At 33.2% G+C, this 2,629-nt stretch overlaps 1 protein-coding gene across 1 annotated transcript in view; it reads left to right on the forward strand.

Annotated features, from left to right (window-relative positions):
* LOC106867365 (protocadherin Fat 4) overlaps positions 1-2,629 on the forward strand; it is a gene marked incomplete at its 3' end in the record, with an annotated part of 101,855 nt that overhangs the window by 65,275 nt on the left and 33,951 nt on the right. The window contains exons 24-25 of the mRNA XM_052973000.1: positions 766-820; positions 1,530-2,622. Coding sequence (XP_052828960.1) covers positions 766-820; positions 1,530-2,622 — 1,148 coding nt within the window. The remainder of the gene's footprint in view (positions 1-765; positions 821-1,529; positions 2,623-2,629) is intronic.

A 2,629-nucleotide genomic window follows, 5' to 3' on the forward strand; every position in this document is an offset into this window, starting at 1 on the left:
AGTCTCAATCTTTCTATCTAGTAAAAGATATCTCTGTAAAATATTTCCACATGATTTTATAAACTATTCTGTCATCATCATCATCATTTAACATCTGTTTTCCATGTTGGCATGGGTGAGTAAGTTACTTTGACTGATCTCCCCATTTCAGATATGCTCTCCTAGCATGGATCTTTGCATGACCCTTTGTTGTCTCATAGTTAATTGATATTCTTCCCTCTCCATCGTAGTTCATGTCTCACTTGCATATAAGTGTGCAGCTAGGACATTGCTATTGAAGAGACTGGCTTGTAGAGGTTTGTCCAGTTTTGTTATCAAGGTAAATACCTTCCATCCTACCTTCATACTCCTTGACATTTCAACATTCATGTCTATGGCACATTTCTGTTGTATACGCCAACTAGATCTACTCCTTTAGCTCCTCAATTTTTCTGCTTCCCACTTCTATTCAGCATTGTCCTTCATTTTCAGACTGCATGGATTTTGTTTTCATGGAGTTCATTTTCAGATTGGGTTTTTTTCATATTTTCATGTAGTTCATTTTTTAAAAAATAAAAAAACTATATAAGAGTTTATTTCAATATTTATAGACAATATAATGAAATAAAAGGTGAATAGACATACAAACATATATACTATCTGAATTTGTCTTTAATTTATTGAGATCTCTGCTAAAACATATCTTGCAAAAAAAATGCATCTTTATTGTATTTGCAAGATATTTATTTCCATTATAAAAATATAAAGATATATTATCTTCTGAAGGATATATCAACTTCTCTAGTGCTTGTGCCATGACAAAATGTACCCAGCACTCTCTGTAAGTAAACCATAAGCTTTATTTATGTTATTTACATTTGACAGATATTTGTCCTCATCTTGTTTCTGGTTAACACAACGTTTCGGCTGGTATACCCTCCAGCTTTCATCAGGTGTCTTGGGGAAAGAAGGCTGGAGAGTATATCAGCCAAAACATTGTGTTAACAACAAAGATGAGGACAAATATCCGTCAAATGTAAATAATGTACATAATTCCTCATCTCTTAAATATAGAACTGTATAAACCATAAGCTGTTAAGAATATAGATTTAGAAACCATGGCAAGTGAAGTGTGTTCCCCTGCCTACGTGGAGGAAGGTAGCCACTCCAACTGGTTCCATTAACTTCCTTAGAAAAATACTTGACTGAACTCTATCAATATATATTTTTAGTTCAACATTGAACTTCTAGCAGTTCTATATTGAAACTATCATGGAATGTCAAGTACTTTGGTCTTTACTGTTCCCTGGTTTTTCTTTCCTGTCATCCATTTGGCCACCACATCACACCCAAGATGTAACTGTCATCAGAAGAGAAAAGTTGACACATTATAAATAGTTCTGATGAGTCTAATAGTATATATTTGAAGATGAAAATAATATTTACAAAGTAGTTTTTGCTTTTATGTCATATTTTGTTTTAATTCTACGTAAGCTTTAAATATTTTTGTTATCTTTTGTAGCAATTTCTCCTGTTAAAGTGTGATGAAGAATTCCAGACATGACACCATATATTGGTCTACTGTGTCTTCTACATTTACTGATCACCCTTGTACTGTCCATAGATATTACATACCATGTCAAGGAAGAAGACAGTCCTCACACCTATATAGGAGACATTGCTGTTGACTCCAACTTATCACACCCTCTCACACATCAACAACACACTCTCATTACATTTACACAACTACAAAGGACAGTCGAGAGTGGTTCTCACTTATTTAATGTCACCAACTCAGGAAAACTATACACTACTCAAACACTGGATGCTGAGTCTCTGTGTACATACAACAAGGAATGTTCCAGAATAGTTAAAGTAGCAGTGAGGAAAGGAAAGACATTTATGAAAATATTAAAACTAAAAATATTAATAGAGGATGTCAATGATCATTCACCAGAATTTCCACAAAATGAAGTTGAAATTGAATTTCTAGAAAGAGACACTACAGGGACAAGAATCTCTCTCCTAAATGCCATTGATGAAGATATTTCAATAAAAAATTCTCAAATTACATATAGAATTAAGAATAGTAAGAGAGAGCCATTTTCACTCTCTGTTACAAAACACAAGGGCATTTTCATACCTGAATTAATTCTAGAAGATAGATTAGACAGGGAACTCAAAGATTCATATATGTTGACCTTGGAAGCTAAAGATGGAGGGAACCCTCCCAAAACAGCTACACTCAAGGTACACATATCTGTAACAGATGTCAATGATAACACACCTGTATTTTCACAAGAAGTGTACAACATCTCTATAACTAACTCACATCAAAGACATTTACCAATTCTTACTTTAAAAGCCACAGATCAAGATTCTGGAGACAATGGAAAGATTTCTTATCATTTCAACCATAAAACATCTCGAAAAATCCAGAAGTATTTTGTATTAGATAAGAAAACTGGAGATTTATTTTTACATGATAATTTTCAGTTTCCTAAGATGGAGTCTTATAAATTATTTGTAGAAGGAAGAGACGGAGGAAAGCCTCCCAAAAAATCTGTTGCAGCAGTTCAAATTCACATGATTAATAATGAGAATACTGCTCCATTAATAAATATAGATTTTGTATCTCCTTTAACAGAGA

The sequence above is a fragment of the Octopus bimaculoides genome, chromosome 14 (assembly GCF_001194135.2).
Source record: "Octopus bimaculoides isolate UCB-OBI-ISO-001 chromosome 14, ASM119413v2, whole genome shotgun sequence".
Classification (NCBI taxonomy): Eukaryota; Metazoa; Mollusca; class Cephalopoda; order Octopoda; family Octopodidae; genus Octopus; species Octopus bimaculoides.